The sequence below is a fragment of the Melozone crissalis genome, unplaced genomic scaffold, assembly GCF_028551555.1.
Source record: "Melozone crissalis strain CALT ecotype California unplaced genomic scaffold, PUWL_Pcris_2 ptg000042l_1, whole genome shotgun sequence".
Lineage (NCBI taxonomy): Eukaryota > Metazoa > Chordata > Aves > Passeriformes > Passerellidae > Melozone > Melozone crissalis.
The window spans coordinates 58,958,779-58,980,650 of record NW_026535820.1 but is presented as its reverse complement, the minus strand read 5'-3'; the positions used below and the strand labels follow the sequence as shown (position 1 = coordinate 58,980,650).

The window sequence follows — 21,872 nt, the reverse complement described above, 5'->3', positions numbered from 1 at the left end:
TATCAGCACAGTTTAACTGTAAAGCTAAAATAAAGAGTTTCTCTTTTTATTATTATATTATTGTTGCATTGGGGTTGTTTTTTCATATTAGAGTTGGAATCTTTGAACAGTGTGGATTTAGAATCTGATTCTGTTAAACTGCTGAAGAAAACTAAAGCCCCTTCAACCACAGGTCTCTCCTTAAACAAAACACACAGCGTATTTTCTCTCACTTAGCTCTCTGCAATATAAAAATAGGCACTGCCTTAAGTTGTACATAGTAATAGGAAGTCCTGCTGTAGCTTTTGGGAAAGATCAAGTTCAATTAAGTCTTTTTTCCTAAAACAAAAAACATCATCTACACACACTTTACTCATCTACATTTTTTACTCAACAATTGAAAACAATCACAATGACTTGGAAACCATTTTTTTTGAAGTGAGACAGCCCACTGCTACTTGAAATTTACATCTGAACCCATAGTAACTGTCAACATTTTAGGCAGAAAGATATACAACTTCTAAAACACCTTTAGGAATGAAATTATCTTCACCATTCTTAATTTCTGGAGACAGTGAAGGTGAGAGAGGAATTTCCATTTACATAATTTTATTTATTTAAACAAAACACCGATTCTTTGACTAATTCTTTTTATACTTAAGTTTGAATTACAACCTAATATGTAACAGAGAAGCAGTGCATCCGGTTTGGAGCTGCGGTTTTCCCGTCAGCAATGAAAGCCCCTTGTAACAGAAGGGGGCATGAAGCACAACAGATGTAGCATTTAAGTCTGTCTTTATTGCTGACACTGCCTTAACTGTGACAAATTGTCTGGGGGTTTTTTTGGTTGCTGTTGTGCTGGGCTTTTGAAAAATCAATGCAGCTATATGCAAGTGTGTTCTCTGCAAAATATTTTTTAAAAGAGCTCATTATCTCACCAGGGCTTTTTAGAATGTCTAACACACTTCCTTGCTTTAAGAACTTAGCAGGTTTGCAGAGCCCATCATATTCTTCTTCTTCTTCCTTCTTATTGCTGGTGCTGTTTACAGTAGCACTACCTTTAAAAATAAAACAAAAGCCACCTTTTACAAAGAAATCCACTTAGAATATATTCACATCTGCTAGAAACAAGAATTTCCATGTTTCATTCTTCTTAAATGAGAATCTTAAAAATTTAACCTTATTTACAAGAGTTTATAGTTATAATCTGATCAAAAGCAGACCTGGCACTGAAAACACACTTTGCCTGGAATTTGCAACAAGCTTAGAAATGACAGCTTAACTATTTAACATACAAAAAAGAAAAGAGAATTAGCACTCTGTTTCAAATGCTAAAATTTTTGTTACCTGGGCTAAGGATGGATGTCACTGGTGTATCAGTGGATCTGGAAATCTCTGACGACTTCACAACAGGAACACTAAATGTAAACTTAATTTGCTATAAAAAAAGAGAGGGTTTTTTTAGATTTTAAGTTTAATCAAGTTTCACATACCAATAATAATCTGAAATCCAGTCTTCAAACTTTTGGTGGGTGCTGGGTAAAAAATTACAAATCAGAAATCTATACATTTGTTTGTCCCCCTACCAGGGCCAATTCTGCTTTATTGTTCCACAGTATTCTACTAAAGCCTTGAGAAAATGTTGGGATTTATTTACTTACAGACAAGGGAGGTAGCACTTCCACCTCAGTAGATTTCACAATTGGAGATGAAAATACAAATGTAGGACTGCCAACATTACTTGCTGGTTGTACCTGTATTTTCAAAAGAATTCAAGTTTGTATCTAAGAGAAAAGCGTGCCAGTAAAACAACAGCAGCTACCTGAATTCACTATCCAACAGATATTCTGCAGTCAAGTTGGGAAATCTGATGTTTGATATTTCTGATCCACAGCTAAGAGTTGTAAGAGAAAGCCTGCCAGTGAGTGTATAAGATAGAAGAAGCCATATCAAAATATGTCATCCTCCCCACCCCCCAATCTGAATAAAACCCTGTTTAATCCAACAGGTTATAAACTCAGGTTGGTTAGTTTCATGAGCACCACAGAAAAAGTTAACATTCAGCAAGGAGGATGTATACCCACCCTGAAACAGTATTCACAGTATACAGCAAAGATTTACCTTGTTCATCACTGCTTTTGAAACAATGCTGGGTGATGAGGAGACAGCACTACTGGCAGGGAAACTGAAGCTGAATGTCGGCAGCGATGCCGTACTGATGGGCAGGGGTACTTCAGGTAGCTCTTCTTGCGCCATCTCCTAGGTGCACATTTTACTTTTTGTTAATTTTTTTCTTTAAAGAAGCTGCCAAATCTAATTTTTCACTTTCTTTAGAAAAGTTTTAGATTTCAATCTTTCTTTAAAAAGTCATAATTTTTAGTTTTTCTTTTTCACGAGACCTACTACCATCCTACCTCGTCCCCCCATTAGTTTCTTAACGAAGTTAAATGTAGCAGAGAGATCTATAGACAAACCAGGTTTTCCAAAGGAATCCTAACCTCCCACATGAGTCTGCCACATCATTTTTATTTATGGCAGGCAAGTTTCTATGCAATACTACATCCACCATCTGTACAGTAAGAGTACTGAAACTAAGCTCAAAATTGTTATCTGAGCAGAAGAGAGAGGGGTGCAGGTAAGATTTATTTTTGGTTTTGTCCTTTAGTTAATACAGATCTAGAAAAACATAACCATTCTAAGATTCTATTATTCCCTTATCTCTTTAATTAAGAGCACAACTCCATGGCAAGTAAGCAAGTGTTCCACTTGCAAAATTACGTAGGACAGCTGACAAAGTCTCTGAAGTCGCTTGAACTTGGAAAAACATCATATTTTAAGAAAGATGTGTGTTCCTTGGAGTACCAAAACCCCCAAACCAATCCAAAGCACAGAAAGTCAAAAATGAAACCGTGACGAGCAACATAGAGGATCATACTCTGGTAAATCTAGTCAGTATCATGCATCAGGATGCAAATTTAAAATTCAGAAATCAGCATACCTTAAAAACTTCTGCTCTTACCCTTGTCTTTTAAACCCTTTGATTACCAAGACTAGATTGGTTAGAGTTTAAATGGGAATAGCCAATCTTTTCAGGATTTGCACAGTAGTACCAATGTCTACTCAGAAGTGACTAAGCAGAGATGCACATTGCTACTACAGACATTTAATGTACCCCACAGATTATATATTTCAGAGATCTGATCTGAAGAGTCTATCACACCTTGATATTGAGACCATTTCTGTTACATTCTCCAGCATTTACTACTTCTTCATTGTGCATCAGCCAGAAGACCAAGTTAACCTCTTTAGATTTAAGATCTAGTAGTAAGCCACTTATGTAACGCTCAGGCAGAAAAATAATCCTCGGGATAATAATGACTATTATTGCATTAAATGGAGTTTCCTCATTAAAACAAGGGGAAAAAATCCTTCACAATGAGTTTGAGCAAGTGCCAAAAATTGTGAGTGATCACTAGCAAACCTGCAAAACACTGTCTTCTGCTTCAGGCTCTTGGCTCATACTTTCTACATGACCTACATATTAAAAACCCAACAAAATAAAAAATCCTTTTTTTTTAAATACTTGGCACTTCATTCCTTTCTAAACACTCCACAAATCTCTACCAAATTTATTCATTCAACAACTAATAAGAAACTTTATAGTATGAAGAATATTCAAGATAATACAATGGAAGATTTAAAAAATATAAAACCAAAGTTGAAGCACTTATACAGATAACTAAACTGGAGCCTGCTCTGAAACCCACAGCCAAATATCCACAAAACTGAAATGGCATTATTGTAAATTACTATGAGGCAATGAAGCTACTTATCTCAGTAATCACAGTGAGATCACTTAACCTGAGACACCCTTACCAGTTGCTGTTTTTGTCCGAGTCTTGATGCACAGTATCGCTCCCTTTCCCTTCTCATCTTGCCACAGGCACTATCCATCCTTCCTCCTGAAGACAGACCATTGGATGCAGGAGTATCGAGTTTGGGGTAGCTCAAATTGCTGGCACAGAATAAAAATACATAGGTTGAGGAAGGGGATTAAAAAGAAAGAAAAAAACCCCTGAAATTTATCAAGTAATTGTTTCAAGCTATTATAGCCACTATTAATCCTAGAACTGTTGTGTGGTAATTAGAATCAGAAAAAACCATCCCACAAGGTCCTAAATGCTGGTAAATAGCTGGTGTTCTAAATAGCAAAAGATGAGTAAGAGCAGCAGTGAGAATAACATACATAAAAAACAGTCACAACATCCATAAATGAATGATGACTAAGCCAGAAGACCTGAAATAGAAGAACTGATTTAGATTGTTATTTTCTAATGTTTGCTTTTAATAGTCCAGACAGTGGAAATTTTGACTGCCAGTTCTCTGATTCTGTGATGAGCATGTATCTCTGAAGGGACATAAAAGAATAACTAAAAATATACGGGCAGGGGGCGGGCGTGCGTGTGCGCACAGGAAATGCTGCCAACAGCTCTTATGGAATTGAGAGGCTTAAACTTGTGTGGCAAGGAAATGTGACAGAAGCTTCATAAGCAGCTCTGGCTTTCCTGAGGCCATCAGCAGAAGCAACAGAGGTGTTTGGGTGTGCCAACATTCCAGAAGTCTATTTAGACATGAATACAGATCCCTTTGTAAGGCATACAAAGGCATTTCTCTGTTCATTACAAAAGCCTAGATCTAAACCAGAAACACTCCCTAATCCAAGTGGGAAGGGGAAACAAAAAAACAAAACAAAACCCTCAAAACAAACAAATGTGCACCTCCCCCCCAAACAACAACAAACCAAACCAAACCAAAGCCACATCCCAAAACAGAAGTGAACTAAGGAATAATAACAATAAAAAGCAGCATGGCATTATGATGAAGTATCCCTGAAAAAATTACCATATCAAGCTTATCCTGCAGCCAGTCAGCCAGTCATTACAAAAGCACATTGGATGACACTGGAAGATACCAGGTCAAGTGTCTAGAGGACTGAGGAAAAGAATTGGTCTAAATCTCTCAGATAGTTGCAAACATCTGCTCAGCACTGCAACCACTGAGAGGAAACCAGATCCTTAAGGCCATATGCTCAAACTTTTCCCTAATCCAAAGTGACAATCAATTTGAATTATGAAATAAAATCTCGTGTCAAAATAAATCTTTATTCAGACAATTATAGCATGTCTATGATAGTCCATATTCCTCTTTTCTGTTAACACTTGTCAGCTACTAAGGGGCAAAGACAGTTCTGTCTTCAAGCAAGTCAGTTCAAGCTACAATTCTGACACAGGTTTAAAAACTAAACAGCCTTTGTTAGGCTGAACAGAGATGTACCAAAGTACTGCAGGTTAGTTGCATGAAGAGACTCTGACCCTTACTGGTTTGTATTCCTACTCCATAATATGACAATCAATAGAGACTGGCTTTACAAAAGAGTTAAAATAAAAAGGACCATCTAGTCTTAAGTCAAAAGTAGAAACACAGCAGTAAAACTTGTGAAAAAATGAAAAGCAGTATCAGTTTCCTGGATCTCCCTTCTACATGGAGAAAAGAACTGCTCCAAAGAAAACTCAGAATAGTTTGAATACCCACAATTAAAACCTAACACCTGTTAGCACCTCTGCCAAAACCAAAGATGGTTCCTGTAAAGTCAAACTATTAGACTGTAAAACAGAGGATTGGCTTTGGGGTTTTTTGCAAGCCAAAGAATGCCCAAGGCAGTGTAAGAATTGCTTGGAAGATGAACAGAGCCAACACATTAACAGATTCCCTAATAATGTTATTTGAAAGGTTGAAATCCTCAAAAAAAGGTTATCTTGTGAGCACACAGTGCCTTAATTCACCCAAAAGATTAGTTCCCCAGAAGGGAGAACATCAATACTATCTCATGTTATTCTATGCCAAGCAAGCAGCATAATGCAAGACAACCTCCTCAAGAAGAAATACAATTATTAACTCCCCCCCCTTTTTTTTCCAGAGACAAGCTGGCATTTGTCTTCAGATGACTCTAAAGGGCTTCTGTTTTTCAGGAAAACTCACAGAGCAGACAAGTGCCTTTGTCATGTAATGAATATTAAAAAACAATCTTCCTCTAGCTTCTTGTAGAAATAAATAACAACCAAATAAACAAACAAATAAATAAATAACAAAAACAGACAAAACCCCAAACAAACAAAAACACCACCATTAAAAACCCTAAAAATTGAATTTACTCCTGAACTGTAAGACATTTCACATTATAAAAAATTTTTCAGAAAGAAATTCCTGAGTGACAAAGCCTTCAGACTCCAAGTAATTATTTAATTAGCTTACAGTAACAGCTTCTCCCATAATGAAAACCAAATTGCACAAGTAGTTAAACTCTCTCATAATACAATTTTTTCACTTTTTCTATTCTCTTTTACTGAGAACTGTTCTGCTCCTCCAAAAGAAGGTAAGTGTGCAGACTGTACTGACAAAGCAAGGGGGCTTTCTTCTTTCAAGTGTTTTAAATTAATAGATTTGTCATACCTTTCAGATGATTTTACAGGATTTTCTGCAGGAAAACTCTCCTCCATCATGTCCTGCAAAAAAAGTTTTATTTATTTCAAGATTTATCTGAATATATTTATAAACAAAACACAAAGAGAAGAAAACCAAACACACATTTTGTACTGTTTTGGTTATTTTATTTATTTCACTAAATATACCTCATCTGTTTAAGCTTGCTCCCTAACTACCCTGACTATCCACCTCATCTCCAGCCCATATATTTAATACCTGGTCATTTTTACATTCAGAGTGATACCAAAACCATGGATGATTTTTTTCCTGAAAGGGATTCCAGTATTGTTTTAAGGAAAGTCTATCAAGGACTCCATCAATACCAAAGTGATCAGAATGGGCAATTAAAAAAGCAATCTGAATTGGCAATTGCTAGAAATCTCACTTGGAGCCCACAGTTCACCTGAAACATTTTATACACAACATCAGCACCTTCCATCAGCTTTCTGAACAGCACGATATGTAAAGGAAATCTGTGTTTCTGTATTTTAATTTTCTTTCACTGCAAAAACCCTGGCCTCACAGCAGACCAGCACATTCTGAAAATAAGCACCAGCCTCTTAGTATGCCAAAGATACAATTACATTCATAAAACCTCTCAATATCTCTTTCACAATGCTTCCCTCTGTCTTTTCTTAATGCTTAAATCAAGAATACTATTGGTGCTCTGGCAAAAAAGAGCACCTTAGTAGACTGGTTAGACACATTCCAATTTTGCAAGAAGCAGGCAAATTAGGACATGAAAATTTGCTTACTTGATGGTCTGTATCTACCCTTTGGTGAATTTTTCTGGAATTAGTAGCTGATTTCAGAGATGGTTTAAAATACGTGATCCGACTCCCTGTCAGGGAGATTGGCTTTGGTGTCACAAGTTTCTGGACAGGAGGATGTTGCGAATCCACCTTTGAAAGGGAAGCAGCAATCAATTTATCCTTGCACCCACCTGACTTACCACAGCATTGACTGATGATAAAAGTTACAGACCTGCAAACCTCCCACCAGTCTCAGCACCCAGTGAAAACTATGTAGAAGTGTTGAAGATATTTAGCTTGCAGAAGGAAATCACCAGAAAATCAGTTATAAAATCCAAAAAGCTACAGGAATAGTCAAAGTCTGACTGAATCCTGTGTCAAACTTTGGCAGTTACTTCACAGACAAAATAAACACTATTCCTAAAAGCAAAATAACTCATGTTACAATAATATGCTCCCATCCTTTCCACTCCTCTGCCCTCACTGTGATTTTTTCACTGACTAAATCCATTAATTTAGTATTGAAACTCTTAAACAAAGTTAAACCACGTTCTGGGTTTCTCGTTTTCCTACATTTTCTTCCTTTGAAGTTACACTTCAAAAAAAAATTGTGAAATATTTTTAAAGAAGTCTCATTAATGCATGCTCCAATGCTTTAGATTTGCATTTGACGCTCTTAAAAGTGCTGGTCTGATTTTTCTTGCCAAAGCTTTTTTTACACACAAAGGCTAATTACTAAACAGAAAGCACTATACATTCTGCAAAACTGAATAGAGAAAGAAGGAAGACCCAAAAAGGCCCCATGATATATCAAATAATCTGTAGCCTTGGTGATAAGAAGAGTGAGACTTAGGATGTACCTACTATTTAAATTATATCAACAGATGGTTGTGCCCCAACCCAGGTGCAGAACCACATGACCTTCACATGGGCCCAATTCTTCTAGAGCTTGTCCTGGTCCTTCAGGATGGCATCCCTCAGATGTGTCAACTGCACCGCTCAGTTTGGCATCACCTGCAAACCTGCTGAGGGTGCACTCAGTCCCAAGGTCTCAATGATGATGATCTGGCATTTGGATTTGTTACATTTCATCCCACTGATGACTGCCCAATGCTCCACTCTACCTCTCTGCAAAGACTCTTGTCTCCCAAGAGTCAGCAGCATCTCCCTGTTTGATACCATCAGCAAACCTGCTAAGGGGGCATTCAATTCCTGCCTCCAGATCACTGAGAAGTATTTGCACAGCACTGGCCCTAGAACCGATCCTGAGGAACACCCCTGGTGACTGCTCACCAGCCAGATGTAGCAAAATTCACTGCAACCTTTTGCATCCTGCTGTTCAACCAGCTTGTCCCAGAGCTGGAAAACTTGCCCAGAAGGATGCAAGAGAGACAGTACCAAAAGTCACACAAAAATCCAGGAAACTACATCTGCCACCTTATCTTCACATGCCAGGCAGATGAGATTATTGCAAAAGGGTATCAAACTAGTGAAACAGGCATGCACAACAAGGAAAAAAAGTAACACAGTTACATGTTTAATACATTAAGAATTATTCTGTCTAGTGTAGATCCTCAAAATAAGAAAAATACCACAAAAAAACCACCTGTAAAACTTCTGCTTGAGTGTCCAAGTGTCCTGTCAATCATTTGTTTGCTTTAGCAGGAAAACGCACAACCCTCTTCTGGGCACATACAATCCTGTCCTCTCTCTTCATCAAGGGCTACCCTTTCTCCCTGCCAAATTTTATGAATTCTAGCATTATGAGCTAGACAATTTCTCTATTTTTACCCAGTGACAGCTGTATGCAACACTCACTTTCTGACCAATGCCAGGGTCTATGCTGCAAATCTGGTAGATCTTTTTAAATGCCTCATCACAGGTGTGGTTCTGCATTTTAATGCAGAATCCGTTTCAATTTTGTTTTCAATTACTGGGACAATATTTAAGAGGAGGTAAAAAACTTATATGCTCTACTTTTCAACATTCTTTCAATTCATCATATGGCCAAAGACAGTACAGAAATTCTGAGATGTTTAAAAACTCCTAAGTGACTGCAGAATTAATTATACTTCTAACCAAGCCAACGGCAAAGAAACTTTTAAAAACATTCTGTCCACTTCCATATTAAAACAGCAAATTAAAAGTCTGCATGAAAGAAAAATCATTTTTGTTCCTTTGGTTGCCAGAGCTAAAAGTGACCTTTTGTGGTTTCATAATTTAATAAATATAATTTTTAAACAAACATTTTTAAACAAAACCAAGGAAATAATGATTTACCACAGAAACAATTCTGTGCTACTTACAAATAGGAATTTAGGAGCATCAATTTACAGAAGTAACAAAATTTACCAACTGTCCAATTTTCTCCTTGCCTTGAGCAGTAATAAAAAAGGGATTTATTTTTTGCTTAAAATAAACATGGAAATCTGCATAAGATCTGAACAATCAATCAATATTTTTGTATTTCTTGTTATTTCTGCAAGAGAAAGCTTTCCTGAAACAGGAATGTTATAATGCAACTTAACTCCAAGTTGCAGGCCAAGATAAAACCACTTTGTGTGTTCTAGAGACATTGTTCTTGATTTATCAGCACACCACCACAAAAAGATAAGAAGTGAGTAATCTTCAGTCCTTCATCCAGTGTGGATTGAAAAGACATTTTTAGAATTTTCCACACAGCCAAGGCAGCTACAACTTGCACTGAATTCATGTGTGTGCTGTCATTGAGGTTTGTGACATTTCTTTTAAGAGCTGTAAAGCAGAAAAAGTTACCTATCACAGCTTAACATGTTACTGGTTCTTACCTGGTTTTGTCTGGATTGGAAGCTAGTCATATTCAGCACACTCCTGTCCACAGGCTAACAGGGAAAAAAAGAGCCAAAATTAGAGGACGTTTTTTTCCCTACAAGAGGGTTCCATCCAACAAAAACACGGGGGAGTTTCTGATCAACTTACAGTTGACAGAGGACTAGAAACAGGAGACGGAATCCTTTTAGCATCCTGTTGAAAAAACAGGTACAATAAATTAAAATGGACGTGACATCAAGTAACATCTTCTTCCTATACTGGCACATTCACTGTGTTCTTCAAACACATGGCATACAACGTTAAAAGGAGCACCCCTTACCGCCAAAGGGCTTGACATCTTCTCCAATGTCTGCAAGATGCGCCGTGCTGTGGAACTTGTCACACCGTAGGACTGCACGTTCGCTTGTTTAGCTTTCATTTGTCTTTTTATTGGTGGCTGAAAAATTAGCATTGCCAATGTTACAATGGTGGATTCTGAGTTACACACGTGTGGATTTCATGCCCTACGGCTACACTGGTGATACAACCAATACTCTCATAATGACAGAGAAAAATGCACTCACTGAGCATTCTAGGCATGAAGAAGAAAAATATACTCCACTGACTCTAGAGAAGTTTAAGTGGGGCCCTGCATATCTTGCACGTGGGATAAAGCAACAAAAGAAATCCTTAAACGTAAAAGTTCGCAGAATTAAGTTGTTAGGCTCGTGGGGTCTCTGAAGCAATGATTAGGAAAACAGAAATGAAGTAAAGGCTTGTGCTGTAGAAAGTACTTTCAGTAACAAAACAGATCTTGGAGTTTCATGATGGCATAAGCATGGCATCTTAAGCCAGAGTATACAATCATCATCACAAATTTCTAGTTCTACTTCTCTTATTTCCTCCCTTCACCCAAGACTGCAAATCTTTTCACTCTGTTTAGAAAGATAAAGATCTGATTTGAACTGTAACAGATCTAAAATAATACACTGAAAAAGTCAATGTCGTACCACATGACTGAAAAAATTTTAAAAAACCTCAGTGTGACATTTTTTAAATAAACTATGTTACACCTCTTATGTAACCACGTCATGCTTCCCACACAACTACATGAAGACAGGAAGGAGATCACACAACACATAAAACATGCAAGTGAGACTCGCTGTATGCAGCAACAAAACAAGCTTGTGTCTCCTTTAGAAGCCTAATATTTGCTTCCTCTTTTCAACATAAGCCAGATTTTTTGTAAAAAATAAAAATAGCTGACCAAAGAGGACTTCTAGCTTACAGAAATTTTAAATGTTCTCAAGTTTGACTCAATATCAAGTCAGGAAAACCCACAAGGTTCAAGATTTCCCTGAACCAGGAAATTGAGTCCCCTTGTTCCATGGTAGAAACAGACTGCCAAAATTTATCTTCAGTTCCTTAAAGTTCCTTTTGACTTTTCAGTTTTTTAACAAAGTGCATTCTCATTTAAACAAATTAGAACCAAATCAGATTTTACTGACTTGCTCTTAGAGTCAACTCTAGCTACTGAGAGCGGTCAGGATTTTTTATTTGCTGGTTGATTTTAGACCGCAAAGAACACTTGGGGACAAGCAGCTCCTCTCATAAGCCATCTGAATGACAGTAAAATAGAGAGCATCTTTTTGTTTATCATGATATGTAGCATGTAGGACTGCATGCCTCCCTCTCAGTAACAGAACTGCAAAGGATGAGCAAATTTGCCTTTTGAATACTCCTCTATTAAAAAATGCAGAATATGTTCATAGTTTGAGTGCTTGTATAAGATCTACAGGCAAGTGTAAGGAGGTAACTTTTGCTGCTATTAATAAAGGTTTTAATATTATGCCATCATTGTAATTATTTACATGTTATTATACCATAATACATCAGAGGCAGACCATGGCAGAACATGGAAATTTCTGGAAGACATAACAGAGGAAACCCCTAATAAAAGAAACTGCCCAGGAACTAGGATGCTACTGTCATTCTCTGCTTTATGGTAAGCATTTCTACATAAAGTGTTACACAAGAATTGAAACAAAAACTGTAGGCTGAGTGGGCAAGATAGGAACTGTGGCCACATTTTTCAAGTTAAGTTCCCAGCTCAGAGCTTTTTTGGCCAAGCTCCCCCTTCTGTATTTCAGTTACATTTTCCCTCCCACTGCACTACTGCTCTCATACCTGGTAAGCAGAAATCTGCACTTTTGTCTGTCTTGCTGCTGCAGCTGCACCACCATAAGAGGTCTTTCCTGGGTAAAATGGAGAATCCCCGAGCTGTCTTGTCTTAAAGACAGAGGTGTTTCCAAGTGACTACAGAAAGGTATGATGGTAACTGGTTAGTAAAATGGCTACACATTCAACTTGACTAAAACTAATACTGTGCAGTACTTACAGGAGAGGGAGATCCAAAAGCAGACAAATTGAATGCAGGTTTTTTAGAGCTAGATGCAGGATGTTGTGAGAGGGAATGAGATCTTTCAGCCTCTGGGGACCAGAGCAGTGGTGCTGAAGTATTTTTTGAAACTGTGATATCTGCCAAAATGACAAATGCCATATGTAAATGCCTTGTGTACATTGAGAAATTTAGTATTAAACACCACACAAACTTCAGAGTTCTCTACAAAAACATCTCACAAAATGAAAAGGTCCCTTAACACTGATTTCTCTGGCACTCTAACCTTCAAAACTCTTCAAACAGATGAATTTCACATATGGTATGAAACCCGAGTACCAACTCTGAACCTAAAATCTGTTCATAGAACTGTGAATACATGACCTTTCAGTATTTTCAATACTGATCCAATACCAATCTTTCAAAAGCATTCACAAGTTAACAGCACTTTTCCAATATAACACAAATTTTTTTTTCTTTCATTAATTTTTTTTTTCTTTCATATAAAATAAAGGAACTGCATAAACACTGGTGCATCTCTAATGATACAAAGCTTTTCCTATATTGGTAGAGGGTTGGAAACCAACACAGGACAGAACTGACCAGGTCTTAAACCTGAAAAATTACCCAAAGGCTGAATTAACACAGTTAACTACCTATTTTCTGTATGTCCTATGGAGACGTACCAGAAAGTTCTAGCAAACTCAGGTTATATTGCTTAGCAAACTCAGGTTATATTGCTACACTCTGGCAACACCTACTCTGAACTGTCAAACTATGGTCTCAAGTGAACTGGCTGAGCACACCTCCATCCCCATTTATATGGGGAACTAGAATAATTTGCAAACTTGCTGGTTTGCCCTTTCTCAGTGAGACACCTAGGTCACATTCTACATAAATACAATGTCTTGAGGGTTTTCTTACTTAAAAATGGTGTAGATTCTAATGAGTTTGGCAAAAAAAAAAAAAGTATTGACAAATTATGCCCTCTACCAAAAACAGCAGAAAAAAAAAAAAAGCCCAAACTTGTTAAATCAGAAAATCAGAATAGTTGTTTTATTGACTCCCGGTGAAAAAAAATTCGAGAATATCTTGTGTTTTTATTTTTCAACCGTATTTACTCAAATTTAGCCAGCTGAGAGATATTCTGAGTCAATCCTCCTTCTAGGCAACCACCCCAGCTATCAAGCTACAGAAAGTCATCTTCATCTTCTATTATTCCCATTCAAGATTTACAGATAAACAAGCTAAAATTGTGTTTATCAGCGCTGAATCTTTACAATATAACAGACTCATAAATGTATTCCAAGTGTGGTTATATTTAAAAGGTGACAAGATTATATACTTTTAAAATACTAAAAATTAAATTTAACATCTAGAGCTGACATTCTCCTGCTTTATTTCCTAAGGCAATGTGGAATATTAAAGAATACAAAGTACTTCATGTCATCAAACAAACCAAAGAGAGAACATAGAAGTTACCTTTATCAGATGCTCTAGAGGAGAAGCCACTGGTTGTTGAGATGTTATCATCATCATGCTGAGAGGTAGAATCTTTTATTTCCTTTACGAGGGACAGCCCAGGACTGCCGATGCCAAGTGTGGAAGATGTGGAGGGCTGACAGTGCGGGACTGTGGAATCCAACACGGTGCAGTTCAAGTGGCTCCGGTGAAGGGAGGGCCTTGTCAACACATCCGAGAAGTTCAGTGCAGACCTGCTCGTGGATGGTTCTAAACAAGAACAGCCAGACAATCAGCTTCCCTACAGACAAGCTCACAGAAGCCAAAACCTGTTTTCTATCAACAGCCATGCTTATTGCCAAGTTCTATGCACAAAAATAGAGAAGCTGAATTTAACTTCCTCACCCAGATAGGGTTTCATCTGTCTGATTACAACAGCAACACTGCTTGCAATACTAAGCATTAATGTGGCATTAACAAGTACTTAAGGATGGGATTTTTCTGAATTTCATCAAAATCTGACCCTGCACTCAAGTGCTTAAACTGTGTCTTTTGCTAAATCAAACATCTATAAATTCCTTCTCCTCCAGCTAATGTTTACAATAAGCTTTCCAAAATTTGAGATTACATGACAAAACCTGCAGAGTTGTTCATAACTTATCTTTTTTCTTGTAAAAAAGATGGTGTCAGTCTGAATATGTAACATAAAAATATGTATTTGCAAAGATTTTCAGGGGTTTATTTGTTCTGGTGTCATCATCCTCCCTTCCAAATTCTACCATATCAGGTCATGCTACAGGCAATTTATGTCCTATCCATTAGTTTTCGAGATTTTGGCACAAAGGACAAAGTAAGCAACGCGGCCTCAGTTGTAAGACAGGCATTTTTTCCTCATTAAAAGGGTCTGTAAACACTGCCAGTGTCCTGCAAGAGGTGGTCTCACAGCTCCAGCTTGCCACATGAACAGAATAGCAATTAATGGCCATCTTGCCTGATATCCATATGCCTACAGTCCCTCCCACAATTTCTGGGTATGAACATAATTTTGAGACACTATCATCCTGACATTCCTGCTGAAGCTTAAACTAGCTACTTCAATCTTCATAAGCACTGCACTGCTAGTAATTGATTCTCCAAAGCACTGGCAGATTTTTAAAACTGTCTTGTTTGAGATGAAAGAAAGCATTATCAGACCAAAGGCTGGCCAAGCAAAGGAACATAGGCTCTTGCACATTGGTACCTCAGAGCCAAAGAAACAGGCTTTCTAAAATAAAACCACCAGTAACAATAAAAAAACTATTATTAACTATAGCTAGAAAAATTAACTACAACATCCACAAACTGTAACACAAGCTACTGAAGGTTCTAGCAGGTCCCATCTGCTCCTGATTTCTTGGAGCTAGAAAGTATGCTGTGCAGCTGTTCTCACTGAAAGGTCCTTTCACACAATTCTTCAGGAAAGCCAACACATGTTACTCATTCATGAAAACCTTCTCTATTCCTTTATACAAACTTATGCTCAAGCTACAGCCACACAGAAAGCTGTAAAGCTCCTTATTTACAATTAGATAACATTGGTGAGAAAGGTATTTCCTCATTACTTTTCATTCTGCCAACAACAAGCAGCTGACTGTCCACACAGATGGTTACGTACATGTGCTCAGACAAAATTTCTCACCTAATTAAAAACTGAGTTCCCAAAACTGCTAATTTAAGAGAAACTCAAATGAGAGCATATGCAAATTCATGGAGTACTACAGAAACAGTGAGAGGCATAGATATAAAGCACAGCTTATTTTTAACATGATAAAAGAGCAGTAAACTTCTTTACCAAGGATCCAAATAGTTTCCAAAGACCCCAAGCTAGCAACACCACACAATGTTACAAAATATTTCAAAAATAATAATGTCATTAGCAAAGTTCCCCAGATCTCCACTAAACTAACAAAGGAATTTAATAAATTGATTGAAGAAGCTCAAAGGAAAAGAAAAAAAAAATATCAGGACACATGAAGGAATTCTCCTCTGGCATTCTAGCATCTGGTCTTTTGTTTTGAGGAGAACAAAACAGATTAATGTTTCTACTACCTTAAGCAATTAGATAAACTCTCATCCCAGGTCCTTTAAAAAGAAAATGTAACTCAACACACTTGCAAATGAATGCTAGCAGTATTTTACACTTGGCTACTTGACTATCTGAAGTTAACTAATGACTTTCAAGGGCTCTAAGTGAACTTCCAGTATGTTTAAACTTTGAAGCTAAGGCAGTTCTAAAATCTGAGTTGCTGAGGTTTATTCCTTTGTTTTTCCTATATGTGGGGTTATTTCAGGTTGGGGTTTTCGGCAGGTTGGTCATTTTGGTTTGGGTGTTGCAGGGTTTTTTGTTGTTTGCTTTTTTCCTGTCTAAATGCTCCTTCCAGCCTCCCCTAGAAATGTAGATTCAAAATCAAAAATCTGTGAATAAATACAGATGGTCAGAATACTAAATGATATTGCACATACCTTCTAAATTAATTCTTGCTGATTCAGGCGTGACTCTCCCATCAATTACCATGGCATCTTCATTTGCATAATCATGGTGATAGTTTACTGGATTCTCTTCCTCGTTTGCAGATTCATTCATGTCTACACATTTATCTTCCCTTTTATTGAAATACTTCTGCAACCATCCTGGTACAATGTTTTTCACTGACTCGGTCACTCTGCTAAGGAGCCCCAGCTTGAAAGAAAAATATATGAGCACAGTCAGCAGCATGATCTGGGATGCAAACTTGCACAGACCTCAAAGACAGACATTAGACAGCAATATTCAGATGAGTAAGATAAGAAGGTGGTGGATCCTTCATAAAGAATTCCTATACTTCTGGAACATGCATGACGAAAATGCACTTAACATTGATTTACTACTAACCCATCAGTTTCTGCACTTCCCAGTGACCTTGGCAAAACTTCCACATTCTGACACTACAGCTGAAATTCACCAAAGGCTTGTCAATTCACAAGGTCACAAAGAAATTAAATTTCTAAATAACTCCCGATGTACACACATTTTGAGGACACCTTCACTTGAAAAACCATCAAACCCATAGGCTCAGCAATTATCTACAGCAATAGTGATGAGCAGTAACAGCTACTAAAATCAGTGAACTTAAATATTTCTTTTTCAAATGCTGAACTGCAGGAACAATGCTCACCAAAACCCCACTATTCTGCTCTGAATAGTGAAGGGAACCTGAAAGGATCTCCGAAGAAACAGCTACAGTTGAACAACGGACTCCTCACTACAGGACTGTTGAACAGACTCCATTTGATCAATTTTCATTTTGTATCTACAAACCTTAATATTTGGCAGTTACTGAATACATAAAAGCCACTTCCATGTTGACATTTACCAATTATTTGTAATGCTTACATTCTAGTAAGAAATATTTATTTAACATTTTGTTTTAGGCAGTCACTCGTTCCCCATCATATCCTCAAAATTTCAACATGCCTTCTTGTCAAATCTCAACCCTGTGCAGCAGAGTGCTTGCAGCATGGAGCTGCCCCTCTTACACTGACTGCAGCCACAGAACCTGCTCTAACCTCCACAAGCTTAAGAAAGCACCAAAACTACCTCCACAATTTCAACACTTTGGAAACTGAAAAGCAACAAGAGCGTAAAAAAGATTTTTGTTGAACTTCATTGCCAGTTGCTAACACATGCATCAAGGTACTTCGTTATTTTTCTGGGTTTAGGCAACAAAAATTTCTAAAAATTATTATTCATGCATAGAAAATGGAGACTATTCTTTGAACATGTAGTAGTTAGTCTAGTAAACAACTCTGAAACAAGAACCCTGTTGTATTCAACTTTCTTTAAAAATTCAGCACACATGAAAGAAAAAGTCCATATCTGTCATTTACATATTTCATACACAGTAACACAAACACCAACTTACAGGACAGCCTTGAATCTGGAGTTAGGAAGGGGGCTGGCAAAGAAGAGAAAAGCAAGGTAGAAAACAAAAGTCTATTCACAGAAAGAAAGTCATCTTAATTTACAATTTGACATGTTTCATAATGATCTGTAATTTAATCTTTTACTTGCACAAAGACAGAATAACTAGCCTGGGACAGCTTAAAGTAGATAGAACACAGCATAATAAATGCATCTATCACAATTACCACACTAAGACACGCAGTAATACGCTGTGCTTAGGGTGTTGCTGCTATTCTACATAAATACTAAGCCTCAACACCAGAGCTCAAAAGCAGTTCAGTGCCTGGCACCAGCAAAGGGGCAGCCTGTACTCTGTTCCCAGCCCCTCATTTTCACCTTTACTTGTGACACACTGTCCCCCTTTAGGGGAGTGAGTATTTTGCTGCTATGAATAAAAGCATATCAGGAACTCAGACGAGTCAAAATGTGCCAAAATAAGCAAATGGTCAGGACACAAACTGCATCCAAGGCAATTGCTCTTTCCAAAAAGCTAGGCATTACTATATTCAGTATTGCTGGACAATCTCTCCATTAAAGAGTAACACATTACTGGACATAAAACAGGTGCCAGTATGATTCTCTTGCTGAGGAAATCCTCCCAGGACTGAAAGCTACCTGAGACTCAAAATGGAAGAAGCCACAGGCATCCAGAAGAGTAAACACCCAACCATCAGTAATCCTAATGAGTAACTGGAGAATGCAGCCAGACTAGTAATTAACTAAGATGACGTTTTACCATCCATATCTGACACCAGACTGGTTTGACCCTTTCATGCAAATGGCAGCCTTGCCATTCTCCACACAATCAGCATTCCAAGCTGGGTAACACAGGGTAACTTCCCAAACCTGCCCATGAGCTGGAACTCAGCACAGCAGTACTGCACCAGATGGCCTGCTCCATCCAGCTTAGGCACAGAGGTAGACAAGGAGCATAGTTTTATACTCCAGAATAATTCTGCCTTAGTGACAAAGCAAGAGAAAGCAAAGTACATGTAAAGGTACCTACATTTTCTGTCAGCAAAATATGTTAAAGGCACTGTGAAAGAACTATGCAGGCATTATAAATGAGCCATCATCAAAAACAGATTCCACTAAAAAAACACCTCCCCCCTAAAAGTATTCCACATTCCCCAGGTATGCCTATTCAAATACACACAGATGACATGCCAAAAAAAAAAAAAAAAACAACCCACCAGAATACCTTCCATCATCTCTTATCTGCCCATGAGAGCTAAAAGCCAATCAATAAAGCTCTGTGGTTGGATTCCTGATCAAGTCAGGCAGTTAAGGTAACACTGATAAACTACACATTTGAACATGCACAGTGCTTATTCCTGCCAGAACAATTCAGCAAAATGTCATGCCTTACTGTCTTTAAAGGTGGCATTTTAATCTTACCCTAACTTGCAGTTTTCTTATACTTCCACTTCAGCACATGCATTTGAACACCCTTTCCCTCTCTCGGCACATGCAAACAAGCCAACCCTGTCAGCAGCAGAGCACTCCCCCTCTACTACTGTGTCACCAGCTCTGCACTTTGTTCATCCCATCTCCTCAGAGAGGAATCATTAATCCTTCTAGAAAGCTGACAGGGATAGTACACATCTCATTGATGCCAACATCTTCAGATATGAAGTACAGAGATGCCGACATGAAGTACAAGATGCCGATCTTCAGATATGAAGTACAAAAGACACAGCAATAGACAACTCTAACAGCCTTATTCTCCAGCCAACTGCTCAGATCCTGATCTTCTCATGCCACAAATATGAACCAGCCTCTTCCAGAACACCTTCATTTAATACAGCTACTCTGAACATGCTACTGCACAAAAACTGTTCTAGTTCCCAGTCTCAGGTTGGGAGCAGAGGACGTGGCACTGGCACGCAGTCTAATGTTCATAACTTCTCATTTCTACAGGCCACACAGGTACCAAACTTAATATCATGGAAGGGCAGAAGACTCACAGGGGCAGTCCCAACTGTGTGACTGCTGTGTTTTATTCAGTGAAAATGTTTTACTCCTTAACTGACTGATTTCAGAGGTTTGAGCTGCTGTCAGTATCAACTGCTATCACCTTAAATACACTCACCCCAAAAATATCAGCAGGAAAGCTGAACAAAATGAAAATCCACCAGAAAGACCCAGCAGCTTATGAATAGGTATTTACAACAGTTTTCAATATCTGTGCATCATCTCAAGTGTCTGCAGCTCTGCTAGGTCTATCTAAGCCTATGTATACAAACATCATAGCAACAGTAACTACAGTAACAGCTACTCCAAGGCATATTGGCTTGACATCACGGAATCACTGAACTATTAAGGCTGGAAAAGACCTCTTAGATCATTGCGTCCAACTGTGACCCAAGAGTCCAAACCTTCCTTGTTTGGGCACAAACACTCATTACTGAGTTTCAAGCCCTGCTCCTTAGGTCCCAAGACCTGTCTGAAGGGCCCAGAGCATTATTTTGAAGGCTCCACATCTGATTTGGAAGGCCCAAAGCCTCGCTTGTAGAATTCAAAGTCTTTATAAAGTACAAAGGCACATCTCCAGGCCCAAACCCTAGCTTCCAAAGCCTCCTATTTAGGACTCAGCCTTTATCTAATGGGCTCAAACCTTCCTCTAAAACCCCATTTCTAGGGAGCAGAGCCTTAGTTCAAGGTATTGAAGCATCATTTGAGGGCACAAAATCCAAGAAAATCCAACTGCAGCATTCAAACCCTCCTACTCACTTCCAAAAGCCTATTTCCAGGGGCCAAAGCCCTGTGCTGGAGACTCAAATCCTTCCTTGGAGGGCCCAAAGCCCTCTTCTCATAAGGTCATGGAATCACTAAGGATGGAAAACACACCTTTAGGATCATGAAGTCCAACTGTTAACTCAGCACTACCATCATGTTCACCATTAAACCACATCCTCAAGTGCCAGCTCCAATTGCCCTTCTCTGGACAGGCTCTAGCCCCTCAGTGTGTTCCTCACAGAGAGTGGCCCAAGTCTGAACACAGGATTCCAGGTGTGGCCTCACCAGTGCTCAGTACAGGGGGATAATCACTGCCCTGCTCCTCCTGACCACACTTGCTGACAGAGACCAGGATGCCACTGGCTTTCCTGGCCAGCTGTGCACAGCTGGCTGCTGTTCAGACACTGCTGACCAGCACCGCCAGGTCCTTTTCCACCACGCAGCTTTCCAGCCACCTTTACCCCAGCCAGCAGGGGGTTGCTGTGACCCAAATTCAGGACTTGGCACTTTATCTTACTGAACCTCATATAACTGGCCTCAGCCCACCCACCCAGCCTTCCCAGATCCCTGTCTAGAACTTTCCTGTCCTCCAGCTGATCAACACTCCTGCCCAACTTGGTGTGATCTGCAAGCTGGCTTGGGGTGCAATTGATCCCCTTGTCCAGGTCATTGATGAAGGTGTTTAAGAGGACTTGCCCCAATACTGAGCCCTGGCAAACACCATTTGTGCCTGGTCACCAGCTGGATGTAACCCCATTCACCACCACGCTCTGGGCCTGGCCATCCACACAGTTTTTTATTCAGCAAAGATCACACCCATTCACACCATGGGAAGCCAGGAGAATGCCATGGGAAATGGTGTCAAAGGCTTTACAATAAATTCTAGGCAGATGACATCCAACATCCACCAAGTGGGTAACTCTACCACAGGAGATCAGATTGGTCAAGCAGGATCTGCCTTCATAAACCCACACTGGCTGCAACACTAAGCAAAAGATGCAGACAGAAGTATCAGTTACCAAACAGGTGTCATAATTTACTACTTTAAAAGACCACTTCTTCAAAGGATTTATACAAAGAAAGAAAGAAAAATAAGTAGTTTGTGGTCACAGTTCGAATTCTAAACTTAAAAGCAGGCAATAGCTGGCCAAAAATATATTTCTTGGCCTAAAATATTGACAGAATAGGACAGTTGTTCCAGCTTGTAAAGGTCTTTCACATAGCATAT

At 38.6% G+C, this 21,872-nt stretch overlaps 1 protein-coding gene across 2 annotated transcripts in view; it reads right to left on the bottom strand.

Annotated features, from left to right (window-relative positions):
• Positions 1 to 21,872, bottom strand: part of NUP153 (nucleoporin 153) — a 45,236-nt gene that overhangs the window by 12,098 nt on the left and 11,266 nt on the right. The window contains exons 2-15 of one of the 2 annotated variants that reach the window (XM_054285410.1): positions 16,426 to 16,642; positions 13,945 to 14,193; positions 12,463 to 12,602; positions 12,252 to 12,380; positions 10,405 to 10,521; positions 10,233 to 10,277; positions 10,082 to 10,135; positions 7,278 to 7,424; positions 6,490 to 6,542; positions 3,856 to 3,994; positions 2,101 to 2,238; positions 1,641 to 1,733; positions 1,327 to 1,417; positions 918 to 1,037 (exon numbers count right to left, since the gene is read on the bottom strand). In XM_054285410.1, coding sequence (XP_054141385.1) covers positions 918 to 1,037; positions 1,327 to 1,417; positions 1,641 to 1,733; positions 2,101 to 2,238; positions 3,856 to 3,994; positions 6,490 to 6,542; positions 7,278 to 7,424; positions 10,082 to 10,135; positions 10,233 to 10,277; positions 10,405 to 10,521; positions 12,252 to 12,380; positions 12,463 to 12,602; positions 13,945 to 14,193; positions 16,426 to 16,642 — 1,732 coding nt within the window. The remainder of the gene's footprint in view (positions 1 to 917; positions 1,038 to 1,326; positions 1,418 to 1,640; positions 1,734 to 2,100; positions 2,239 to 3,855; positions 3,995 to 6,489; positions 6,543 to 7,277; positions 7,425 to 10,081; positions 10,136 to 10,232; positions 10,278 to 10,404; positions 10,522 to 12,251; positions 12,381 to 12,462; positions 12,603 to 13,944; positions 14,194 to 16,425; positions 16,643 to 21,872) is intronic. The other variant, XM_054285411.1, reaches the window with a different exon arrangement.